Here is a 23444-nt window from a genome sequence, read left to right as displayed (position 1 = left end):
ATTTTGAGATTCATCTTTTCACACTGCGAACAACTGAGGGACTCATATGCAACTATTGCAGAAGGTTCAAATGCTCACTGATGCTCCAGAAGGAAAATCGATGTATTAAGAGCGGGGGGTTAAAACTTTTGAACAGAATGAAGATGTGTACATTTTTCTTATTTTGCCTAAATATCTCTTTTTCCCCCATTTAGTACTGCCCTTCAGAAGCTACAGAATATAGTTAGATGTTTCTCAGAAGACAAAATAAGTTAAATTTACCCCGATCCTGAAATTCAAAAAGTTTTTACCCCCTCTTAATGCATTGTGTTTTTAATGGGAAGAGGAACTGTATCAAAACGTGAATTTCGACTGTCTAGTATACAAACTTGAACAGTAAATAACAAATGAATTTGCATGCACATGAATGTACAGATATACAATTAAAGCTTAATTTTGTTCCAACAGGGATCCCGATGCTCATTATTATTAGCTGGAGTTTGGCCAAATATCTGCACCAGGATGAAGGGTACGTTCACACACATCGAAAAATTGGTTCTGGAGTGGGTAAAAGCTGGGAGTCAGACTCTTTTAAGCTTAGTCTGATCTCTCAAAGGACTTTCTTTGTTTATACCAACCTTCTTTGGACAACACAAGATTATTTATTATATTTGTATTATATAAGAGAGGCTATTTAAAATCAGCGTGTCTGTGCATGAGAACACACAGTATGTTGTGTATGTGTGTTGTCAGATGCTGGGAGACGAGAGATCATGGCTGGATATGGTGGATCCTGCGAGTACCAGTCATCATTTTTATCACAGTAAGCAAACTTTCCAAGTTTGATTTGTCCAGCTTCGAGCCTATTCGTTCAGATATAAATGGTGTTTTTACTTTCAAATGGCTCTGCTTATAATGTTTTTTAAATATTATTCATAATACTGTCCTGTTTATAATATTTTTGAATTATCCAACAGTCTATGGAATAATAAATAATCATTTTAATTATCTAATCTTCAGTTATCTTAAATGATCAATTTAAGGGAACTGTTTTTCAGGTCAACATGCTGTTTTTTCTGAGTATTATTCGGACATTAGTGGCAAAACTGAAAGCTCCTGATATGCATGGAAATGAAATTAATCATCACAGGTGAGAGAAAATTACACGTTTGAAATCACTAAAAAACAAACTAAATTGCAGAAATCATGACTGTGGCAAAAATAATATGCATTTAATAGAAAGTCATTTTTTGCTGTTTCATATTGTTAGGGTGGGTGAAATTAAACACTCTAGTTTAACAGCTTTATATGATTAAAAACAAAATGAGCATGTAAAACAGACACACAACTCTTACTTATCATCCTCTTTTTTTATGGCGCAGGAAGCTGGCGAAATCTACATTTCTCTTAGTGTCGCTGTTTGGGCTCCAGTATGTGCTCTTTGCCTTCTTCCCTGATAGAGTGAGCGTGCTAACCTTCAAAATCTGGAACGTCATTGAGCTAGCATTAGCATCCACACAGGTGATGTACAACTCAACATCTCTCCTTCATACAAACACATACACACAGAAACAGTTACAGCTAATTTATTTGTATAGTGCTTTTTACAATACACATTATTTTAAAGTAGTTTTACAGAAATTCATGACGTTACTGTTTTTAATAATTTATGCCTCATGGATTTGAGCTGACCGATAATATAACTTACATTTTGTGACAATAAAAGCTGAACTGGTGCGAACTGCTGTCCCACAACCAAAAAACACATTTAAATAGCATTTAAGTATTCAAATATGTGACCCTGGACCACAAAACCAGTCTTAAGTCGCTGGGGTATATTTGTAGCAATAGCCAAAAATACATAGTATGGGTCAAAATTATTGATTTTTCTTTTATGCCAAAAATCATTAGGAAATTAAGTAAAGATCATGTTCCATGAAGATTTTTTTAAAAATTCCTACTATAAATATATCAAAATGTAATTTTTGATTAGTAATATGCATTGTTAAGAACTTAATTTGAAGAACTTTAAAGGTGATTTTCTCAGCATTTTGATTTTTTTGCACCCCCAGATTCAAATAGATGTATCTCGGCCAAATATTGTCCTATCCTAACAAACCATACATCAATAGAAAGCTTATTTATTGAGCTTTCATATGATGTATATATCTCAGTTTTGTAAAATTTAACCTTATGACTGGTTTTGTGGTCCAGGGTCACATATTAGATGTTTACTAAGATCCTTCTATTATCTATCTATATTAGTAAGCTTAACATACGTAAAATCATCATTTATTTGGTAGTTTCAATTGGGAGGTGGCTGTCCTGAACCCTAACCCCTAAATTTCAAATTATGAAAATGATATTGAAATAATTTTTGTATTTTTTTTCCATTGTTCCAAGTGTCTTCACGTCACTACCGAAACAGTGTATGTTTTAGTGCATTGACTGAGACTGATTTTAACTACACCTCTACATTTATGTAGGAAATATTCTTGTGTCACTCTCTTTCATAGCTACATGTTGTGAGTAGATAGGCCCATCATGATTCCAAAAGTATGCAAGATGCTGCTGGGGTGTGAAATCTTTAAATCGGTGCTCTTTGGTCACGGGAATCTTTACACATCTTCAAAAAACTTATCAAACCAAGGCACTCAAAAATCTTCTTAGTAAGAATAAAAAGCCTTTATTCACATGGCCTTACAATTAAAAACATCTAACATGCACCGACGCATTGCGGCTAACTTGCCTTCATCAGGAACACCCTTCTTATTCTTACTAAGAAGATTTTTGAGTGCCTTGGTTTGATAAGTTTTTTGTAGATAGGCCCATCATTTTGAGGTAAATGTGTTCAAAAGTATGAAAATCTTTGTGTAACTTTAAAGCCTATTATGCTCTTTTACAAAGTTTTGTTTTTTTGTTTTGAGGGTGCACTAGAACGTGCTCTCATGCTTGGTGGATCGAATAAAAAGCATAATTTTTCACATAATTCACATTATTACAATAGCTTTCTCCCCAGGCTGGCACAAATGGCTCGATTAGTTCCGGGTTTGATGAAGGTCCACCATCCGAAAAACAAAATGTGTTTTAATTGGTTAGCAAGTCCCAGCTTAGACGACGTTTCAGTCCTGCCATGCCCCTTCACAAAGCCCAAAAAGAGGCACTTTTTATTATCAATCCATGCACTTTATTGTGAAACACCAGTCTAAAGCTTGGGAGTGCCAGGATAACTTTTTAATATAACTTTGATTGCATTCGTCTGAAAGAAAGAAGTCAAATACACCTAGGATGCATGTAGGGTGAGTAAATAACCCTCCATGCGCTACAGTAGTGTTGGTCCTATCGTCAGCCTGCGAGAGCACTGATACATGATATTATCATTATTGTGCAGCTCCAGCATAAGGCTAGTGAAGCTGTCTACACTGTATGATGAAATCTCTTACCACACACTGCACATGTCTACATGGCTCTGACGTGACAACCGATGATCGTCACTCTAGTCAATGCTTGTGTTTACATCAGCCACGGCTCCGCATGTGTTTGACCCTCTATACCGCACACGTCAACGGCCAGCTCCAGCACAGTGACCGAAGCAGTTAGCGGCCACTTTAGTCAATGCTTGTGTTTATATCAGCCACGGTTCCGCATGTGTTTGACACTCTATACCGCACACGTCAACGGCCAGCTCCAGCACAGTGACCGAAGCAGTTAGCGGCCACTTTAGTCAATGCTTGTGTTTACATCAGCCACGGCTCCGCATGTGTTTGACCCTCTATACCACACACGTCAACGGCCAGCTCCAGAACAGCGACCGAAGCAGTTAGCGGCCACTTTAGTCAATGCTTGTGTTTATATCAGCCACTGTTCCGCATGTGTTTGACCCTCTATACCACACACGTCAACGGCCAGCTCCAGCACAGCGACCGAAGCAGTTAGCGGCCACTTTAGTCAATGCTTGTGTTTATATCAGTCACGGTTCCGCATGTGTTTGACCCTCTATACCACACACGTCAACGGCCAGCTCCAGAACAGTGACCGAAGCAGTTAGCGGCCACTTTAGTCAATGCTTGTGTTTACATCAGCCACGGCTCCGCATGTGTTTGACCCTCTATACCACACACGTCAACGGCCAGCTCCAGAACAGTGACCGAAGCAGTTAGCGGCCACTTTAGTCAATGCTTGTGTTTACATCAGCCACGGCTCCGCATGTGTTTGACCCTCTATACCACACACGTCAACGGCCAGCTCCAGAACAGTGACCGAAGCAGTTAGCGGCCACTTTAGTCAATGCTTGTGTTTATATCAGCCACGGTTCCGCATTTGTTTGACCCTCTATACCACACACGTCAACGGCCAGCTCCAGCACAGCGACCGAAGCAGTTAGCGGCCACTTTAGTCAATTCTTGTGTTTACATCAGCCACGGCTCCGCATGTGTTTGACCCTCTATACCACACACGTCAACGGCCAGCTCCAGAACAGCGACCGAAGCAGTTAGCGGCCACTTTAGTCAATGCTTGTGTTTACATCAGCCACGGCTCCGCATGTGTTTGACCCTCTATACCACACACGTCAACGGCCAGCTCCAGCACAGTGACCGAAGCAGTTAGCGGCCACTTTAGTCAATGCTTGTGTTTATATCAGCCACGGTTCCGCATGTGTTTGACACTCTATACCGCACACGTCAATGGCCAGCTCCAGAACAGCGACCGAAGCAGTTTGCGGCCACTTTAGTCAATGCTTGTGTTTATATCAGCCACGGTTCCGCATGTGTTTCAACCCTCTATACCACACACGTCAACGGCCAGCTCCAGAACAGCGACCGAAGCAGTTTGCGGCCACTTTAGTCAATGCTTGTTTTTATACCAGCCACGGTTCCGCATGTGTTTGACCCTCTATACCGCACACGTCAACGGCCAGCTCCAGCACAGCGACCGAAGCAGTTTGCGGCCACTTTAGTCAATGCTTGTGTTTATATCAGCCACGGTTCCACATGTGTTTCGACCCTCTATACCACACACGTCAACGGCCAGCTCCAGAACAGCGACCGAAGCAGTTTGCGGCCACTTTAGTCAATGCTTGTGTTTATATCAGCCACGGTTCCGCATGTGTTTGACACTCTATACCGCACACGTCAACGGCCAGCTCCAGAACAGCGACCGAAGCAGTTTGTGGCCACTTTAGTCAATGCTTGTTTTTATACCAGCCACGGTTCCGCATGTGTTTGACCCTCTATACCGCACACGTCAACGGCCAGCTCCAGCACAGCGACCGAAGCAGTTTGCGGCCACTTTAGTCAATGCTTGTGTTTATATCAGCCACGGTTCCACATGTGTTTCGACCCTCTATACCACACACGTCAACGGCCAGCTCCAGAACAGCGACCGAAGCAGTTTGCGGCCACTTTAGTCAATGCTTGTGTTTATATCAGCCACGGTTCCGCATGTGTTTGACCCTCTATACCGCACACATCAACGGCCAGCTCCAGAATAGCGACCGAAGCAGTTTGCGGCCACTTTAGTCAATGCTTGTGTTTATATCAGTCACGGTTCCACATGTGTTTGACCCTCTATACAGCACACGTCAACGGCCAGCTCCAGAACAGCGACCGAAGCAGTTTGCGGCCACTTTAGTCAATGCTTGTGTTTATATCAGCCACTGTTCCGCATGTGTTTCAACCCTCTATACCACACACGTCAACGGCCAGCTCCAGAACAGCGACCGAAGCAGTTTGCGGCCACTTTAGTCAATGCTTGTTTTTATACCAGCCACGGTTCCGCATGTGTTTGACCCTCTATACCGCACACGTCAACGGCCAGCTCCAGCACAGCGACCGAAGCAGTTTGCGGCCACTTTAGTCAATGCTTGTGTTTATATCAGCCACGGTTCCACATGTGTTTCGACCCTCTATACCACACACGTCAACGGCCAGCTCCAGAACAGCGATCGAAGCAGTTTGCGGCCACTTTAGTCAATGCTTGTGTTTATATCAGCTACGGTTCCGCATGTGTTTGACCCTCTATACCGCACACGTCAACGGCCAGCTCCAGAATAGTGACCGAAGCAGTTTGCGGCCACTTTAGTCAATGCTTGTGTTTATATCAGCCACGGTTCCACATGTGTTTGACCCTCTATACAGCACACGTCAACGGCCAGCTCCAGAACAGCGACCGAAGCAGTTTGCGGCCACTTTAGTCAATGCTTGTTTTTATACCAGCCACGGTTCCGCATGTGTTTGACCCTCTATACCGCACACGTCAACGGCCAGCTCCAGCACAGCGACCGAAGCAGTTTGCGGCCACTTTAGTCAATGCTTGTGTTTATATCAGCCACGGTTCCACATGTGTTTCGACCCTCTATACCACACACGTCAACGGCCAGCTCCAGAACAGCGACCGAAGCAGTTTGCGGCCACTTTAGTCAATGCTTGTGTTTATATCAGCCACGGTTCCACATGTGTTTCGACCCTCTATACCGCACACGTCAACGGCCAGCTCCAGAACAGCGACCGAAGCAGTTTGCGGCCACTTTAGTCAATGCTTGTGTTTATATCAGCTACGGTTCCGCATGTGTTTGACCCTCTATACCGCACACGTCAACGGCCAGCTCCAGAATAGCGACCGAAGCAGTTTGCGGCCACTTTAGTCAATGCTTGTGTTTATATCAGCCACGGTTCCACATGTGTTTGACCCTCTATACAGCACACGTCAACGGCCAGCTCCAGAACAGCGACCGAAGCAGTTTGCGGCCACTTTAGTCAATGCTTGTTTTTATACCAGCCACGGTTCCGCATGTGTTTGACCCTCTATACCGCACACGTCAACGGCCAGCTCCAGCACAGCGACCGAAGCAGTTTGCGGCCACTTTAGTCAATGCTTGTGTTTATATCAGCCACGGTTCCACATGTGTTTCGACCCTCTATACCACACACGTCAACGGCCAGCTCCAGAACAGCGACCGAAGCAGTTTGCGGCCACTTTAGTCAATGCTTGTGTTTATATCAGCCACGGTTCCGCATTTGTTTGACCCTCTATACCGCACACGTCAACGGCCAGCTCCAGAACAGCGACCGAAGCAGTTTGCGGCCACTTTAGTCAATGCTAGTGTTTATATCAGCCACGGTTCCGCATGTGTTTCAACCCTCTATACCACACACGTCAACGGCCAGCTCCAGAACAGCGACCGAAGCAGTTTGCGGCCACTTTAGTCAATGCTTGTTTTTATACCAGCCACGGTTCCGCATGTGTTTGACCCTCTATACCACACACGTCAACGGCCAGCTCCAGCACAGCGACCGAAGCAGTTTGCGGCCACTTTAGTCAATGCTTGTGTTTATATCAGCCACGGTTCCACATGTGTTTCGACCCTCTATACCACACACGTCAACGGCCAGCTCCAGAACAGCGACCGAAGCAGTTTGCGACCACTTTAGTCAATGCTTGTGTTTATATCAGCCACGGTTCCGCATGTGTTTGACCCTCTATACCGCACACGTCAACGGCCAGCTCCAGAATAGCGACCGAAGCAGTTTGCGGCCACTTTAGTCATTGCTTGTGTTTATATCAGCCACGGTTCCACATGTGTTTGACCCTCTATACAGCACACGTCAACGGCCAGCTCCAGAACAGCGACCGAAGCAGTTTGCGGCCACTTTAGTCAATGCTTGTGTTTATATCAGCCACGGTTCCACATGTGTTTGACCCTCTATACCACACACGTCAACGGCCAGCTCCAGAACAGCGACCGAAGCAGTTTGCGGCCACTTTAGTCAATGCTTGTGTTTATATCAGCCACGGTTCCACATGTGTTTCGACCCTCTATACCACACACGTCAACGGCCAGCTCCAGAACAGCGACCGAAGCAGTTTGCGGCCACTTTAGTCAATGCTTGTGTTTATATCAGCCACGGTTCCACGTGTTTCGACCCTCTATACCACACACGTCAACGGCCAGCTCCAGAACAGCGACCGAAGCAGTTTGTGGCCACTTTAGTCAATGCTTGTGTTTATATCAGCCACGGTTCCACATGTGTTTCGACCCTCTATACCGCACACGTCAACGACCAGCTCCAGAACAGCGACCGAAGCAGTTTGCGGCCACTTTAGTCAATGCTTGTGTTTATATCAGCCACGGTTCCACATGTGTTTGACCCTCTATACCACACACGTCAACGACCAGCTCCAGAACAGCGACCGAAGCAGTTTGCGGCCACTTTAGTCAATGCTTGTGTTTATATCAGCCACGGTTCCACATGTGTTTCGACCCTCTATACCACACACGTCAACGACCAGCTCCAGAACAGCGACCGAAGCAGTTTGCGGCCACTTTAGTCAATGCTTGTGTTTATATCAGCCACGGTTCCGCATGTGTTTCGACCCTCTATACCGCACACGTCAACGGCCAGCTCCAGAACAGCGACCGAAGCAGTTTGCGGCCACTTTAGTCAATGCTTGTGTTTATATCAGCCACGGTTCCACATGTGTTTCGACCCTCTATACCGCACACGTCAACGGCCAGCTCCAGAACAGCGACCGAAGCAGTTTGCGGCCACTTTAGGCAATGCTTGTGTTTATATCAGCCACGGTTCCGCATGTGTTTCGACCCTCTATACCGCACACGTCAACGGCCAGCTCCAGAACAGCGACCGAAGCAGTTTGCGGCCACTTTAGTCAATGCTTGTGTTTATATCAGCCACGGTTCCGCATGTGTTTGACCCTCTATACCACACACGTCAACGGCCAGCTCCAGAACAGCGACCGAAGCAGTTTGCGGCCACTTTAGTCAACGCTTGTGTTTATATCAGCCACGGTTCCGCATGTGTTTGACCCTCTATACCGCACACGTCAACGGCCAGCTCCAGAACAGCGACCAAAGCAGTTTGCGGCCACTTTAGGCAACGCTTGTGTTTATATCAGCCACGGTTCCACATGTGTTTCGACCCTCTATACCACACTTGTCAACGGCCAGTACCAGAACAGCGACCGAAGCAGTTTGCGGCCACTTTAGTCAACTCTTGTGTTTATATCAGCCACGGTTCCGCATGTGTTTGACCCTCTATACCGCACACGTCAACGGCCAGCTCCAGAACAGCGACCAAAGCAGTTTGCGGCCACTTTAGGCAACGCTTGTGTTTATATCAGCCACGGTTCCACATGTGTTTCGACCCTATATACCACACTTGTCAACGGCCAGTACCAGAACAGCGACCGAAGCAGTTTGCGGCCACTTTAGTCAACTCTTGTGTTTATATCAGCCACGGTTCCGCATGTGTTTCGACCCTCTATACCGCACACGTCAACGGCCAGCTCCAGAACAGCGACCGAAGCAGTTTGCGGCCACTTTAGTCAACGCTTGTGTTTATATCAGCCACGGTTCCACATGTGTTTGACCCTCTATACCGCACACGTCAACGGCCAGCTCCAGAACAGCGACCGAAGCAGTTTGCGGCCACTTTAGTCAATGCTTGTGTTTATATCAGCCACGGTTCCACATTTGTTTGACCCTCTATACCGCACACGTCAACGGCCAGCTCCAGCACAGCGACCGAAGCAGTTTGCGGCCACTTTAGTCAATGCTTGTTTTTATACCAGCCGCCCTGCGGCTCACTGAAGCATCCCAGAAGCGGGTGTCCATGCTACATCACTAAAGTTAGGTGAATCCCCCACCTCGTCGCTCCCCACCTGATTCTAATTTTCGTAGGTGGGATTTATTTGAATGATATTCTAATGGACCGCGTTGTGACATCATAGCATCCAGAAAACAAACGCTGTAGTCCAAAGGAGCCGTTCGCTGTAGTTCTTGAAAAGGGATTTTTTAAAAACCAAAATAACCCCTTCTTTGGAGTGGACTTTAAGATTTGTAACTTTATAGTTATACTTTATGTTTTTTATGGAAAAAAATACACAACACACACACTGACTAAAATTCAAAAAGTGAAAAAGCATAATAGGACCCCTTTAAAGAACGTCACTACCAAACACCTTTTTTCTGCAAATAAACACACTTTTTTGTGAGTTATTCCATAATATCAGTTTTTATATGTGTAAAACTGTTCAAAACTGTGCTCACTAACCATGTGCTGATTAGCATCTTTGAGCTAGGTTCAAAAGTAGGGGAGAGTGGGGACGGTTGCAACAAGGGGCAGTTGCAACATTGCTTATTTCTTCAAGCAGGAATAAGATACAGAGATGATATTCATACTGCACATGCTTTATTGGCCCCTCATACTTCCTGGAAGAAATCAGCCACATGTGATCAGTCCTTCTACCAAAAATCATTTTCTTGGTAAAAAAGGAATTTTTTTAAAGATGAGATTTTTGGTCATAGTGTCTAAGTTGTTTGCATTGTAAAAACATAACATTTTAATCAGTGCGTTCTTAGCTTCTAGTAGGCATAGCTAGCATGTGTCAGTGATACAGGGGCGGAGTGGGGCACTAAAATCCACCGGGAAAACTCTGACCAATTGCCAGTCAAGAACAACCTAAAATAGCGCACTGACCATATCCCAAATATCAAAATTTATATACTTCATTTCCATATCTAAAATACACATTTTACAGTTGTGCACATTGATCATAAGCCCAGCTCAAAGGCTTCCTACCAGTAGCCTTCACAAAACCTAATATCCAGCTGTAACAATTATCCACTGTGACGGCGAGATGTGTGAGAACCCAAGTGCAGTTTTATTTACAGTGACGATAATCCATAATCCAAAGTGTAATCCAAACAAACAGAGATCCAAACAATGACGTGACTAGACTTGAACAGACTTGATATTAACAGACTTGACTTGACTTGACCTTGAAACAGACTTGACTTGAACAAACACTCGCCAGACAGCAGGTAAACAACATTAATACACGACCGGGAACCAAAGAAACATAAGGCCTATTTATACAACACAATTCAGGTCACATGATACAAACAAATCAATGAAAAACAAGGAACAGGACCATAGCAACCAAAGACAACCAATGAGAACATGACACATGGAACTAAGGGACCAATGGCAGGAGGGCAAGGGAAGCAAGACACAACAGCATGAAACAAATACAAAATAAAAGGCATGAAAACATGAACATGAAAACCCCAAGGCAAAACAAAACCCCTCGTTACACCAGCACTGTTTTATCATATAGGTAGAACGCAAAATATTTAAATACAGGCATTTTATTGAAATTTAATTTCTGCAATATTTAAAACCTTTAAATAACTGGGGGAACCCAACCCATGGCAACAGTTTAAAAGTAGACCAATTCTGTGGGGAAAAACGCGGACTTGGCAACCCTGCATCCAACACGAGCTGCTGGAGTTAATGTCATTGCACACATGAGTACGTAATTTTCGTCCGAGATTTTTGCACTTTAAAAAAAATACAGGTTATGTTAATCGAGTTTACACACTGCCTCTGAAACTTTTGTCTGTCATAAAAAAAAATTCGGATCGTGTTTGATTTGCATTTTCGCATCCATAATAAGCATTTTGATAAGGATGGCGAATATGAGAAAACTAAAAAAAAAAACGCATGTGAAAATCGGTGTACAATGACCTTTAGATTTGAATGATCACCGGCCGAAAGTAAAAAGAGATGACAAAAAATAGACTGGAGGATTTGCTGCAATCTTGTACTCACTGACAAATATCTATTATAAGATGTGCTGCTCCCTTTACACAGAGTGTGCGTTATCGCAAAATCGAAAGTAAAAGTAAACAGCGCGAGCACTCAGTTAAAAGCGATTTCTATACCCTGCATATTGAAAGTGCGAAAATTATATGCAATATTAGAATATTTGCGGGTGCGCCGATAAGAAAAAAATATGGAGCTCAACTAAATATTGCGCCAATTTTGTGATTGGCTATGTAGTGTGGGGCTCAGGTCGGGTGGGCCAAGCTTCTGATTGGGTGGCCATGGAGCCGGGCCTGTAAGGAACTATAGAACTAAGAGCATTCTAGAAAGAGCTTTGTGATTGGATGGAAACTTCAAGCATCATGCAAGGACATGCAACTGATGTAAACATTGGTTGGACGTTTAGGGGGGAGTATGTGGGAGTATTTGGCCGCTATTCGCGGAGAATTTAGTAACACCAATGATTCTAATAAGCTCAGGCCGGTCGCTTTCGCCTCGCGCCCGCTCAATTTGTGATCCGCTGTGTAAATCCTTCGGCCGGCCGACCGGGAAAAGTCCCGGTCATCCCGATTGCCACTCCGCCCCTGCAATGATATGTTGTCAAGCTAATATACCAATTTTTATCATGCTATCACTGTAGGGACAGTTGCAACACACTGTTGAAATCGTCCCAAAATGCTGACCCTTACCACAATATTGATTTAAAACCTTGCCATAAAAGTACATAATTGTAATTTTATAATGATAATACTAATGAACCCCTTTAATAGTTAGGTATCTCTACTTTTTTTTAAGTAAATAGGCAAAAAAATCTACTTGTTACTTAACAATGTTTTTCATTTACTATTCTTTGTTTTTTTTTTACAGCCAATTTACCTTATTAAAGACCCTGACTGTGCACAAATAAAATAAAGAAATTGCAAAATTATATTTAAGAATGATTTAATTACATTTTATTGAATGTTGCAACTGTTCCCTATTGTGGGGACGGTTGCAACATTTCACTTTGTCTATTTAAGTGTAAATTGTATGTATATTATCATATGTACACATGTTTTAGCAATATGGGTGAGTAGCTGACAGATGTGGCTTTATTGTATTAAAATTCCGGCTTTCTAATACAAACAGTCTCTGAGAAACTAAAGGAAATGCAAAAAGTGTTGCAACCGCCCCCACTCTCCCCTATCTAAAATTGTCACTACTGAAACAGACACAACCAAAACATTTGGTGAAGTTTTGGTAACAGTCATATTTTTTTCGGTAGTGACAAAGGGGAGCACATGATCCTTTATTTAAGGGGAAATAAACCAACTTTTAGTACAGTTATGTTTTAGTATGTAAGTCAAAATTCTGTAATGTGATGTGGTTGCTATAACAAAAATGTGCAGTCACAACCAAAACATGGGATGTTTTGTCATAAATAAAGTATATTGAATTATCAACTAAGATGTTATTCAATGGAGTGTTTGGTTCAATAGATATTCAGACTAATGAATCCTTAACTTTGAAATCTGTATGATCAAATTTTTGCCTTTTACAAAGAGAAAATTGGATTCTAAATACAATAAGTCTCATAAACAACACTTTAAATATTGTTAAAATTGTAATTGTTATTGATTTACCTCTGAAAACTTTTAATAAAATAATAAAAATATATATTTACAAGGTAGATGTAAGCAAAATCTTAATAGGTCTATATAATCCTTCTTATTAAATTATATATTACTGTGTTTCAGTTGTGACAAATTTGGGGAGAGGACAAATATTCCAAAACTTTCTAAAAATACAATATGAGAATTAACTGCATAAGTGGTAGACATGTGTACCTTGGATATTATATAATTTGCATATATACAAAATTTGTGGAAAAAGATGTTTCCAACTCTGACTTTGCACCAATTCTAAAGAATGGCTGTAAAAGTATACTGTATGTATGCAGCTAAAAACGTACACAGATAGGCATTCATACATACATACCGCATACATTTTGTGACAAATAAATCTGGCAGTTGGTATTTGCTGTATAGTATACTGTATACTGCCCTCCAAAGGCAAAGCGCAGTAACTAGACATTTGGTCAAAACTGAGTTAAGGCTTAAAATGGACTATGTGACAACTGTTTTGTCTTGTGGCAAATTCTCCTGGTTAAATTGTGTCCCGTTTCAGAGAAACGAGTTTCAACATGTTTGACTAGCTGGTGTAAAAACTTTAAAGGCATTTTTCTCAGTTTCAGTGTTGGCGTAGTTACTGCACTTTGCCTTTGGAGGGCAGAATACTTGCATATATACTTACATATCCAACTTCATATAAAGAGCTGGGTGATAATAATAAAACGAAAAGAAAAAAAAGAAAACAGTCAGTTGAGATTTGTTATATAATATAGATTGCTTTATGTGAGTGTACTGTATGCAGATGATTTTGGATTTAATATATATCCAACTTTAGCTGTGCTATAATACAGTTTACATTTTGTGTCAACATAATCAATCATGTAGCTGAGAATTGCTGTATTGTGTATGTTGCTATACTGTATGCATGTGGATAAAGTTAGATTCATTATATATCCAAGTTTACATAGAGAGCTTTGCGATAAAACAGTTTACATTTTTGCAATGATATAAACAATTATGCAGCCGAGGTTTGCAATATGGTATATTTTCCTTAATGCAAGTCTACTGTATATCCGCAGGTACAATAGGTTGCACTATATACACTTTATGAGTTGTATATCACATTTATTTTGTTATTTATACTCTCTCTGACTTTATAAAATTATCCCTCATTGCATTTTGCTTCTGTTTCATGTTGTGTTTAATATTACAGGGCTTTATCGTGGCACTGCTGTACTGTTTTTTGAATGGAGAGGTGAGCAAATATAAAGAAATTGAAATTCAAATCAAATTATCTTAGATTATGCTTTCCGGACCGAGTTTAATTCATCACACATTTCCTGTACATTTTAGACACACTTGTCATTATCAGATCCCACTCTAGGCATAAGAAGCGAGGTGGTTCTGTTTTATGTTGCACTGGTAAATCCTAACAACTCCTGACCTTTAACTTTCAACAGGTACAATATGAAGTCCAAAGGCGGTGGAGACGGTGGCGGATGAAGCAGCGTTTCCATGGTGATCCCAGAGTGCATCACGGCTCCCTGAGTAACAGTGGCCTGCCGCTGACACAGGTCTCACTGCTGACACGTCCCAGCACACAGATCACCTGACCACTTCAGATCACAAGCACAATCCAACAGCTAACATCACAAACGCACAGTCCATTTAAAACCACACAATCCCTCCGATTAACTAAAACAACAGCTGTTAGCTGGCTGACACTCTCAAACAGAAAAGCTTCATGACCATAACAAACTGACAGTTTATGAAGATGATTGTATTAGTCTTGTGTCTGCCTGCTCTTGTTATTCTGAAAGACAGCACAACGTGTGATACTATTTAAAGGGGTCGTGAGTTAAGGAATTACATTTTCATTTCAGACCGCAAAAAATACTCCTTGCTGCAAAAGAATATTTGACTTAAAGGGATAGTATACTCAATAATGAAAATTTTGTCATTAGTTACTCACCCTCATGTCATTCCAAACCTGTAAGTCCTTTGTCTTCGGAACATGTGTCGAAGAAATTGTCGAATAAAGTTGTTATTTTTGTTTTCTTTATGTACAAAAAGTATTCTCAGAGCTTCAGGTTGATGGCACATAGACTATATTAATGATGTCTTTACTACCTTTCTGGGCCTATACTGCCCTCCAAAGGCAAAGTGCAGTAACTACGCCAACACTGAAACTGAGAAAAATGCCTTTAAAGTTTTTACGCCAGCTAGTCAAACATGTTGACACTCTCGTTTCTCTGAACCAGGAGACTTTGCCACAAGACAAAACCGTTGTCACAAAGTCCATTTTAAGCCTTAACTGTTAGACAATTTTGACCAGATGTGTAGTTACTGCACTTTGCCTTTGGAGGGCAGTATAGGTCTATGCAGGGTTAGAAAGCTCTCTGATTTCATCTGAAATATCTCAATTTGTGTTCTGAATTTGTTTTCTTACTAGTTTGGAACAACACAAGGGTGAGTAATCAATGATAGAATTCTCATTTTTGGGTGAACTATCCCTTTAAATCAATCTTTTTTCTACTCTATTCACATTGCAATGTCACATTTTAGACATTTGCATCTCTATCGACTTTACCTTTCAATAGCCATCCACCAGTGGTGAGCATTGAGGTGACAAGAGGTGCGGCTCATTTCCTAATTTGTGTGTCCTTCTTTCCTCACTATTTAAGAAATGAGAAGCACCCAAGGAATGAGATGTAATGACGTTAGCTAATCCAAACATTTTGTTAGCCGTTTCTGAAAAGTTTTAGGGTGTGTTTACACTTGTTGTTTGGTTTTTTTGTGGTCCAGACCAAAAAAGAAAATGAACTTATCGGACATCCAAAACAGCTGCTGTGTGCTGAGCTAAATGCGCTCTTTGTATATGTGAACGTATGGTGGTATTTTAACCAAGTTATAACTCAAGTAAGAGCTTATGGAATGTGTAAAGGAGTCAAAACAGTAGCAGTGATTCCTCTACTGAACACATGGAGATCTGCTGTAAGGAGCTGGCAGTTCTGACACTTGGACTGAACTGTAAAGGGCAGCATTGCTTCTGTAATTAGAAGAACCAGTTACTGTACTTTGGCCTTTGTCACGTCTTGTGACATTATGTCCTGTTTTTAGTTTGCTTACAGTGCCTTGCATGATTTTTTTTCCCACATTTTATGTTGCTGCCATATGTTAAACTGCTTTAAATTACTTTTTTCTCACATCAATCTCTATCAGGCTCTATACACCATAATGGCAAAGCAAAAAACAGGTTTGCAAATCTTTGCAAATTTATTCAAAATAAAAAACTTAAATGATTACATTGCAAAAGTATTCATACCCTTATCTAGGACCGTTGAAATTTAGCTCAGGAGCATTCATATTACTACACTTCAAATGAAGTTAATCTGTGGCAAATTCAATTGAATGGGTATGATTTGGAAAGGCGCACACGTCTTAATAAAAGGTCTGACAGCTGAAAATTCTTATCAGAGCAAAAACCAAGCCCTGAGGTAAAAAAAAAAAAAAAAAAAACTGCCTAGAGTTTAGAGATAGGATTGCGTCAAGCCACACATCTGGGGAAGAGTTCAGAAAAAAAATCTGTTACATTGAAGGTTCACAGAAGCATGTAGTCTCCATTACCCTTAATGGAAGTAGTTTGAAACAACCAGGACTCATCCTAGAGCTGGCCACCTGGCCAAACTGAGCAATTGATGGAGAAGGGCCTTGGTTAGAGTGGTGACCAAGAAGCTGATGCTCACTTTGAGTGATAGGAGAAACCTACAGAAGGACAAACATCACTGCAACACTCCAAAGATCTTTATGGTGGTTTGGCAAGACTCAATCCTCTCTTCAGTGAAGACACATGAAAACACACTTGGAATTTGCAAAAAACACCTACAGGACCCTCAAACTATGAGAAACAAGATTCTGTGGTCTGATGAACCTCAATTCCAAGCATCATGTTTGGAGGAAACCACAAACTGCTCATCACCTGCAGAGAACTATCCCAAAAGCAAAATGTGCAGGTAGCAGCCTCATGCTGTGGGGCTGGTTTTCAACGGCAGGGACTAAGGGACTCAGTGCACAAAAATATTGAAATAGCCATGATGAAAACCCAGTCCAGAGCATTCAGAACTTCACACTGGGCAGAGGGTTCACCTTCCAACAGGACAGTGACCCTAAGCACACAGCAAGAGTGCCTTATAGACAATTCTATGAATGTTCTTAAGTGGCCCAGCCAGAACCTGGGATTAAACCCAATCAAATATATCTGGAGAAACCTGACAATGTCTGCCAGACCCCATCTAAGCTGACAGAGCTTAAGAAGTGAGGAGGTGAGGAGAAGAATGGCAGATAATTGCCAAATGTTGATGTGCAAATCTTGTTGCATCATACCCAAAAATACTTGAGAATGTAAAGGTGCTTCAGATAAAGTGAGAGTTAAGGGTATGAATACTTATGCAATGTACTTATTTTTTTTTATAAAGTTATTAAGTTGTGACAATTCTGTTTTTTCTTTGTCATTATGGTGCATGGACTGTAGATTGATGAGGGAAAAAAATACTTAAAAATAGTTTAACACAAGGCAGCAACAAAACATGAAAAAAAAAATTGAAGGGGTATGAATATTTTAGCAAGGCACTGCAGATGTCGAACCACACCGGAGTTTGGGCCTGTCCAAGGGCTTATCCAAATACCCAAACCTACAGTCTTTTCACTTGACCACTTGACTGCTTACATGATGTAATTCCTGGGCATCAAGAACTTTTACCTTTTGAGCAAGTTGTGTTGTGTCACTGCCATTCATAAGTCCTTTCCTGTGGCCTTATGGGCTAGGAAAGTGTCTATCGTATGCACACTTCAGAATCACGCTAGAAGTAGTAAATCATCCCAGTAAATTTTGCCTACTCTTTTATGACTACTTTAAATTCAGACAGTTTTTTTGGTCACATACTGTTTTTCGGCTACTGTATATACCTTATTCTTCAACGCGGGAGTAAGCCTATGGGCATGACTTCTAGTTCATTAGCCACTATATGGAACTAATGAGAAGGATAACAACATGCAGTAAACGGTAAAACTGTTTCTACTACAAACCAGGTTGTTCATAATTAAGATAATACATTAAAATAGTATGATAAGACACACCAATATGCAATATCAAGCAGCAAAACAACCTGTAGCTGTATGTAGATGAGACTGGAAGCCAGACCCATAAAATTTACACATGGCTGTGCCTGCACTTACGGGAAAAATAAGATGGATAGTAGAGAAGCATGTGGTTTTGAGTGCAGCCTTCTATACTTGATGGAACACCAAAACCCTGTTGAAAAAAACAGCATATGCTTGGGTAGGTTTTGAAGCATAGATACTGGTTTGAACTGGTTTAAGCTGGCCATGAGCTGGTTTAAGCTTGTCCTAAGCAACTAGCTCCTGCTCAGGACCAGCTTAAACCAGCTCAAATCAGCATCCATGCTTGCCATGATGCATGACGGGATACACTTAGCCTCCACCACTGTTTAGGAGCAGTATTTGAGATTTGTTTGTGGAATTAAGGTGCGTTAAAGGCACCGCACTTTGGTGTTTTTAAGACCTGGGACAGGCTGGCAAACTTCCTGTTGCGTGCACACACTCTCAAGTGGTCAAGACCGCAAGTGTGGGTATTTGGAAAAGCCCTTTGATTCAATGTCAACTGAGAACCCTAAAAAGGTGGGACTTGGTCCACTTGCTTGATGCGCACCAAGGTTTTGATGGCAGCGTTCACACTTATTCAAATGAATTGCACTAACAGAGCAATCACACCAGTGTTGCTTTTAACCAAACCAAATTTAGCAAGTGTAAACACACCCTTTAAAGAAACTTGGCACCATAATAGAGAGCTTTGGGAGGTGAAAAATCAAAAATTACTGGTGTCTATAAGCGACACTGGAAGCCATAACTTGACCCTTTTAATGTAATTTTTCATCCCCTATTATCTATGTGTACATTTTGAGATAATGCCTTGAACACCTAATATTCCTGTATTGTCCTGTGAAATATTGTGAGTTGTGAAAAGAAAAGAAAAATCTTGTTATTAAATGAACTGCTTCCTCATGTATAGTCCCATTTTAAGAAAGAAAACTGATCCCTCATGTTAAGAAAGTATTAAAAATACTGTAAAACAGTCTGTTTATTGATGTAAAAGAGAGACTTCTTTATTAAATAAACTGTTAAGACTAACTGTAAAGATTCATTGTTTGTTCACAGCCGGGTCAGAAATGGAACTTTTCCATTATGGAGCAATATTTGCCTCCTGGAATTTATTTTACATTCATGAAGGCCATCCTATGTTGTCTTTAATGTGAAATACTAAATATTTAAACTGTTGTCAATAACAATAGACTGTTTACAATTGTATGTAAATTATACATGTAAAAACAGAAGCTCATAGCTCATTATTGCTCTTTATATTGTAATAATGATTATTAATATCAATATAGAAAATGATATAAAGCGTTTTTGTTTAGTTTTGGACCTGTCACATTCTAGCTGACTAATCTAAGCACCTCTGATTGGCCAAAACATTCCTAAGTTCGACAGAAATGCGTTTGATTGGTTATAAGGCTCTATGCTGCACAAAACAGCACATAAAAGCAATCTGATGTGGTGTAAGCGAAACTAAATGTAATTCCGCAAATTGGCGCTTTTTATTCATTTTCACATTTCATTTTAAGTGTGACAGCCGTAATACATCGTATAATTGTGCAGGGGCATTTTTTGCCCCTTTGTCTTGAATTCATTTTCATGGCATTTTTTGCCACAAGCCCTTGTTAATTTCCAACCCCGGTTCACAGATGAAATTGGAGTCAGTTGTCAACTGCTGCTCATCATTATTATTATTACAAGAAATAAAAATAAAAATGAATGACAAACAATATGATACAATGAAACAATCTGCTGTGAAAGCAATATTAATGATTGAAAAATAAATCAAATACAACTAAAAACAAACTAGTAAAACATTTATTTCCACACCAGGCCTGCAGTAGTTTTCTGCCAGGATGTTTTCTTTATATTAGGTTTACAGATATTCCTTCAACCCCACTACACAAAACAACACAGGTTGAATTTTGACAGGTAAAACAGAACAGAAACTTTCTTCATATTAACATTGGGCCTTTTTTGGGACGTTCCTTAGTATTTACAAACTTTCAAAATCACTTCTCAGTACTGATCCAAAATAATGCAGATACACAACAGCAGCTTCTCCAAGTTTTAAAGAGTTTATTGTATTGCCAGCCTTATCTACACTTTCTCAAGATGTCCACTAAAGGGCAGCAGCGGTTCAATATTCTGGATGTGCTGTGCTGCCATTCCACTTAGGAAGAACAGGAACGTAGCAGTGAACTGGCACCAGAAGGTGAGAGTAAACCCAAGTAGCGTTGCAAATGCCCCTAACAGGAGTACAAAAGTGGCGACCCCTCCAGCAGCCATCACTCCCGCCAGAAGCACCAGCCGTGCCCCGAGGGTCCACCGTTGACTGGAGTCCCTTCCTTCGCTGGCCTGGGACATTACCAGCAACTCCAGTCCGAATATGGCACTGACCACAGCCAACGTAATCACAGAACGACACACCGCCAAGCCCACACCCAGACCATCCACCCCTGCCTCCTCCAGATGTCTAGTGCAGTTTGAGGATGCTTTAAAACTCTGGGAGCCCTGCTCCTCCTCCAGTGAGCAGAAATACCACAGGCCGAACATACGTCGACCAGCCAGCAGCCAGTGACCATCACACACGGCAATAGACGAGAGGATGACAGACAGAAATGTGCACAGGATAATAAGACTGCGGCAAAACAAGTCTAGAAAAAGAGGAGTGGACTTCTCACGTGAAACAGCACCAATCTGGAAAGAAACAGAGTTATCAGAAAAGATCTGATACACATATCAACATGATGCAAGCACTAATGTTTTGCCCTTTCTGAAAAATAAAAACTGCTAGACCGCTGCTGCGAACTTTCTGAACTCAAAACTGAATAAAAACATCTTGAATAAAAGAGGAACATACAAAATGCATGTTATTGTTTATTTAGTACTGATCTGAAGAAGATATTTCAGATAAAATAGTCCACAAAAGATAATAATAGTTACATTTATAAAAATGACCTGGTTCTCCTGGATCTTTTTAACACTGAGGACAACCGAGGGACTCAAACGCAACTATTACAGAAGGTTCAAACGCTCACTGATGCTCCAGAAGGAAAAACAATGCATTAAGAGCTGGGGGTGAAAACTTTTGGAATTTGAAGATCAGGGTAAATTTAACTTATTTTGTCATTTAGGAAACATGTAAGTATCTTCTGTAGCCTCTGAAGGACAGTACAAAATGGAAAAATATGATATTTAGGCCAAATAAGAAAAATGTACACATCTTCATTCTGTTCAAAAGTTTTCACCCCCTGGCTCTTAATGCATAGTTTTTCCTTCTGGAGCATCAGTGAGTGTTTGAACCTTCTGTAATAGTTGCATACGAGTCCCTCAGTTGTTATCAGCGTGAAAAGATGGATCATTGTTGGAAAGGGTTCAAATGCAAAAATGCAGGAAAACCAAAGAATTTGTGGCACCTGAAGGTTTTTCTGAAGAACAGCAGAACAAATCATTCAGGTAACAACACAAGTGTTTTAAATCTGTTTAACTTTTAACTATGAATAATGAAAATAGGATATTAAAATTAAGGCATTTCTGCAAATAACAAACTATTCCCCTTCTCACAACCATGTCAACCCTTTCATTTTGTTGTTTACTTCTTGTCAAAGTCTCAGCGCTATCGAGCTTACGCTATTTAATAGGCAGCATATCTCGACCTTTCACCTCAAGTAAATGAATATGATTTCACTCTAAACATTATAAATAAACATATATTTAAAAGACATTACCCTCATTTTTATTGCCGTCATTTTCAACGTGAATTAGAGCTCACAGACCAGAAGAAGCGAGACGAAGCAGCCAAGTCAACTCCAGTCGAAAGTACAGTATAATTTTAGTGTAACATTAACTGACTTCGATCAGCAGAAGTAGCCTACTTCAATCTTCAAACCCGCCCGTCCCGTCTTGCTCCTTTAGACACGCAGATCACGGACGCTTCGAGTTTGTTTTCCGGTCACGGAGGTTTTCGGTAACTAGCAGTCAGATATTACGCTAGAGGTTCTGTAAAGATTTCGCCAGTTTGTCCAAGGGGATTTTTTTATGACGACTAATATAAGTTTGCTATATGAAGGTAACAAAACTCCTTGTCCCAGATTTTCAAATCCATTAATAAAACGTAGATTTATTATTTATTACAAAACTAATGAAAGAGTAAACGAGACATTAGCTATTTTGATATGTTGATATTTAAAAACAAACAAACAAATAAAAACATAATAATAATAAAGTACTGTAAAGCCAAAGTTTGAGCCAAATGTCATGTATAATGTGTGCTTGGAAAAGAAAAAAATAGGCATAAAATTGTGTGTTTACTTAAATTGCTGGCTATAAAAATGTGCATCAGGAATTAGTGTTGGATGTTTTCCAACTTTTTAATGTCAATCACCGACAGAAAATACAATGTAGTGGAAATATTTAAGGATATAGGACACTCATATTTTTAATAATAACACTATAGAATCCCATTATAATTTTTTGTTTTGTAGGGTTTTGATCCGATTATAAACTTTTTCAGTAGCCTATATAGGAACACACACACACACACACACACACACACACACACACACACACACACATATATATACACACGCACAGCAGATACATGTGTATATTTGCATACAATTTATATATATACATATTTTATATGAAAATCGAATATTTTGTTCCTTTATATATGTGTATTTATATAAATATAATATAAAAAATATACACAGTACACAAAGAAAATAAACATAAACTTTTATTTTGAATTCGATTAATTGCAATTAATCGTTTTGCAGCCCTAATTTTAACAAAATAATTAAGTTAATATTTATATAAATTTCCGTTTTTATCTTGGCACTATAGTAAAATGGCTAATTCTTACTATTAAATAAATAAATTAGTTCTGTCAAAACATTAATCGCAATTAAGTTGTTTACATAATATATGCGTGTATATTGCGTTTTTTAAGTTATTTAAATATTTAAATATTATTTAAATTTAAATATTTAAATATTATAGTTTTTTTAATATTTTTAAGTTATTTATATTAATTTGTTTTTAATTCTTATTAAGT

General features: G+C 40.4%; 2 protein-coding genes across 2 annotated transcripts in view; one reads left to right on the top strand and one right to left on the bottom strand.

Annotated features, from left to right (window-relative positions):
• Window positions 1-15323, top strand: part of sctr (secretin receptor) — a 35344-nt gene extending 20021 nt beyond the window's left edge. The window contains exons 8-13 of the mRNA XM_073846173.1: window positions 448-508; window positions 733-802; window positions 1038-1129; window positions 1362-1500; window positions 14427-14468; window positions 14674-15323. Coding sequence (XP_073702274.1) covers window positions 448-508; window positions 733-802; window positions 1038-1129; window positions 1362-1500; window positions 14427-14468; window positions 14674-14826 — 557 coding nt within the window. The 3' untranslated portion in view covers window positions 14827-15323. The remainder of the gene's footprint in view (window positions 1-447; window positions 509-732; window positions 803-1037; window positions 1130-1361; window positions 1501-14426; window positions 14469-14673) is intronic.
• A 4858-nt stretch (window positions 15324-20181) lies between these two features.
• On the bottom strand, window positions 20182-22332 carry tmem37 (transmembrane protein 37). The gene is made up of 2 exons (XM_073846290.1): window positions 22117-22332; window positions 20182-21085 (listed from the first exon to the last, which is right to left on the bottom strand). Exons 1-2 carry the CDS (start codon window positions 22135-22137, stop codon window positions 20486-20488), a joined length of 621 nt encoding a protein of 206 aa, XP_073702391.1. The 5' UTR covers window positions 22138-22332; the 3' UTR covers window positions 20182-20485.
• Between the last annotated feature and the right edge of the window lie 1112 nt (window positions 22333-23444).

Source organism: Garra rufa, chromosome 8 (genome assembly GCF_049309525.1).
Source record: "Garra rufa chromosome 8, GarRuf1.0, whole genome shotgun sequence".
In the NCBI taxonomy this organism is placed as follows: domain Eukaryota; kingdom Metazoa; phylum Chordata; class Actinopteri; order Cypriniformes; family Cyprinidae; genus Garra; species Garra rufa.
The sequence above is the reverse complement of the archived record's forward strand: the minus strand, read 5'-3'. Positions and strand labels throughout refer to the sequence as shown.

Coding starts and splice junctions, on each gene's coding strand:
- tmem37 (XM_073846290.1), bottom strand. CDS start 22,137: ATGACGGCAATAAAAATGAGG. Junction 21,086..22,116: donor TGACGGCAATAAAAATGAGG/GTAATGTCTTTT, acceptor GTTTCTTTCCAG/ATTGGTGCTGTTTCACGTGA.